General features: G+C 51.9%; 1 protein-coding gene across 1 annotated transcript; it reads right to left on the bottom strand.

Annotated features, from left to right (window-relative positions):
- Positions 1 to 2,453: 2,453 nt before the first annotated feature.
- LOC116624542 (keratin-associated protein 12-1-like) lies at positions 2,454 to 2,936 on the bottom strand. The gene has a single exon (XM_032392550.1). The coding sequence runs from the start codon at positions 2,934 to 2,936 to the stop codon at positions 2,454 to 2,456; it is 483 nt and encodes a 160-aa protein (XP_032248441.1).
- Between the last annotated feature and the right edge of the window lie 750 nt (positions 2,937 to 3,686).

Here is a 3,686-nt window from a genome sequence, read left to right as displayed (position 1 = left end):
AGGGTGGGGGGTGGTCCTTGGTAGTCTGGGCTCCTCTTCCACCATGTGACAGTCTGTGTTGAGTTAGAGAAAGCTCACCCATGTGGGGAGGCTGACATGGCACTCTGGGATTGGGGTGGGGGTCTGCCAGGTGGTGGGCTTCACTTGGGGATAAGAAAGTTGGGAGCCCAGAGTCCAGAATGAGAGTTATGTACCTGGGGGTGCCAACAGCTTCCCGGGAGCCTCAGCCCTTCCTGGGTGAGGTGTTCAACTGTCCTAGAGATACACACTGATGATGTTCTGGGGAGAGGTGGGACTGCTGGACATTCGGCCTTGGGGAGTGCCTGGCCAGGTGGCCCTGGCTCCTCCCCTCCATTGAGGACACACCCCTCCTCCACCGGGCCTGCTCATGGGGAGCAGGTGCTGTCCTGCTCCAGGGCCCCTGCCTCAGGGTTGGCACACTCGTCTCTGTTTCCCATTGCATTTGTGGAGTTCCGCACCCATCATAAGCTGACTTCTCCCCCACAGTGGGTCCTGGGAGGGCTGACGTGGGAGCGGTGGGCTCAGTCCGCCATCTTGAATGGCAGCGTCTACTCTCCTGGAGTGCTGGCTTTCCCACAACCACACCCGTACTCTGGGTGTTTGGCCGACCCACAGTCCACCCTTATTCTATTGGAATGCTGAGTACCCAATTCACTTTGAAGATTAGGTTGCCACAGCATGGAGGCTATTGGTTTAATTTCCTATCCAAAGCAAGAATCCCATGTGTGGCTTGTATTTTTTTTTAAAGGAAAATTTTATTTTAAACTACTTAGCTCAACAATTATTTTCAACTATTTTTTTCATTTTATTATGAAAAATTTCAAACATACAGAAAAGTTGGAAGAATTAAGCAGGGTGTATCCACATACCCACTCCTCGAGCCCATAGCTAACACTGAGCCTCATTTACATTCTCAGATACTTGCCATCAAACCACCCCTCTCTCCATACATCTTAGTTTTTTGGAACATTTCAAAGTGAGTTACAAACAACAGTATACCTCACTCAAACATTTAGGAAGGATACCATTAACAGGAATTCAATTTTTGTGCTTTTGTGTGTGAAGTCATATGAATCCTAGGTGTTTCATTTGATGAATTTTCACAAATGCATTCACCTGAGTAGCCCAGACCGTATCAGGACCCACACCTTGACCATGCACCCAACCTACCAGGGCCCCGGACATGACCTGTGCCCACCCCTCTGGCCGTGGACCTAACCACTCTCCCCAGATGTCCTCTTCTGCCTAGTCAGTTTCACCCAAATCCTCCAGAAGCAGCCATTGTTCTGATCTTTATTTATTTATTTTTTCCCTTCTCTCTCTCTCTTTTTTTAATTTTATTATGTTATGTTAGTCACCATACAATACATCATTAGTTTTTGATGTGGTGATCCACGATCCATTGTTTTTGTATAACACCCAGTGCTCTATGCAGTATGTGCCCTCCTTAATACCCATCACCGGGCTAACCAATCCCCCCTCCCCTCTAAAACCCTGTTTGTTTCTCAGAGTCCATAGTCTCTCATGGTTGTTCTGATCTTTAAAAAGAGTAAATTAGTTCAGCTTGTCTTAGAGCCTCACTTAAATGGAATCATGCAACAGGTGCTCTTCTGCCCGACTCCGTCCACCAACACCATGTTTTTGAGATTCATTCATATTGTTGCAAATGCAGTTCGGTCCTCTTAATTGCTGATTTGTATTCCATTGTATGACTGTCATGGTTTGTTTATCCATCCCTGTTGATGGACATGTGGGTTGATCCAGTTCTGCCTCTTATTAAGAGAGTGGAATGAATGTACCTTCTCTTCAAGGCTTCAGCATCCAGAAGCTGGAACAGCCTCCAGGAGCCCATTATTTTGTAGGGTAGCTCTGACTTTTAGGGAACTCTTTCTTCTTTGAGCAGAAATCTGCATCCCTGTCACCCTGGCTCCTTGGTGCAACCTTTGGGGCAACACACAATGAACATCTCCCCTTGGGAAGCCCCCAAGGCACATAACAGCAAGCCGCTGTGGGGCACTTGGGCTGTGTCTCTTCCTCCCATTGTTTGCCCCTCATTGGCACAGTTTCTAGGATCCCAAGAACCATGCATGACGTCCTCATTTGAAACAGTGGGAAGGAATGCCCCATTCAGATCCAAGAGCCTGGATTACCACTTTTTCCAGAGGGGTTCCCCAACGTGCTGAGGGGCATGACCGTCCCAAGAGAACCACCCTCGGACAGGACTTCTTCTCAGCCGTTGGCTGGTCCAAGGGAGCAGATGACATGGAGAAACAGCTTCAGGGCAAAGTCACAGAAAGACACAACACTGAGGAGCAGAGAGATTTATTTTTAATGGTCACTAAGCTTTCATGGAGAAGAAAACCACCATCACTGATTCAGTAATGAGACATGGTGGGAGAGGTCAATAGAGAATTGATATTCCAGGTGATTTGTCAGGAGCAGTTAGGGGTGCCGCAGGGGGCAGGCCTGCAGACCAGGGTGGGGCAGGAGGTCTGGCAGCCCCCAGAGGACTGGCAGGAGGGAGCCACATACACAATGGGCTTGTAGCTCACGGGCAGGCACACAGCAGGCTTGCAGCTCACGGGCACGCAGCAGGACGTCTGGCAGGAGCTGGGGGTGCAGCAGGTCACCTGGCAGGAGCTGGGGGTGCAGCAGCCTGAGCTGCAGGAGGAGGCCTGGCTGCAGGCCACTGGGCAGCACAGGGACGGGCAGCTATGGGCTGACTGGCAGGAGATGGATGAGCTGCACACAGGCTGACACAGGAGAGCCACGCAGGGGGTACTGCAGGAGCCCCCACAGCCTGGGGGAGGGCAGCAGGTGGGGATGCAGTCCAGGGAACCAGGGCAGGATGTCTGGCAGGAGCTGGGGGTGCAGCTGGCCTGCTGGCAGCCCGTGGAGCAGCTGGTGAAGTACATGGCGGTGTGGGGCTGGAGTGGAGTCAGGGTGGAGGACAGGGCTGGTCCGGAGGTTCCTTCCCCAGGCAGCCTTTATACCCGGGCTGTGGCATCCTGGCAACAAGCCACACAGGTGCCTTCCTCCTGGTTGCCTGATTGTCTGCCTCCTCCTCCTCCTCTGTGCGTCTCTTCTTGGAGTTTCTGGGGGAAGTGACTCGGTTCAGGAAACTCTGCAACAGCTGGAGGCTCAGTGTGACCCAGCAGCCCTGTGATTTCTGAACTCAGAGCCCAGGTTGGATGGTGAAGGACCATCAGCGGGGGATAGGAGACCCCACATCAGGATGTTCAAGGTCCTCCCCAAGCTTACATACCCTGTCCTCTGTCCACATAAGCACCATCCTGCTCGCCAGACCAGGGGTCCCCCGTTTTGATTTGGAAACTCCGTGATCCAGAAGGTCTTCCCAATGGACCAGAGCCAAGCAGCTGGGCTCCTCACTGGGGACAGCCGTGGCCATGTCATCCACCATGTCATCCAGTTCCAGCTTTGTGCCCAGCACCATGCTAAGCCTTTTACCTGGATCAGCTCATCACTGACTAGTCACCAATCCTTGCTGCCATCCAAGGGGTAGGTGATACCCCTTTTACATGGAGGCACAGTTAGATTCCATGATGTTTGTGCACTCGCACCACTGGGGTGAAGAAGCAGGAATTTGAAGCTGCTCAGTTTCACTCTGGAGTCTGTGGTCTTTACCATTGTAGACAAGAAGGGCT

The sequence above is a fragment of the Phoca vitulina genome, unplaced genomic scaffold, assembly GCF_004348235.1.
Source record: "Phoca vitulina isolate PV1807 unplaced genomic scaffold, GSC_HSeal_1.0 scaffold68, whole genome shotgun sequence".
NCBI lineage: Eukaryota > Metazoa > Chordata > Mammalia > Carnivora > Phocidae > Phoca > Phoca vitulina.
This window is presented reverse-complemented; position numbering and strand designations above follow the sequence as displayed.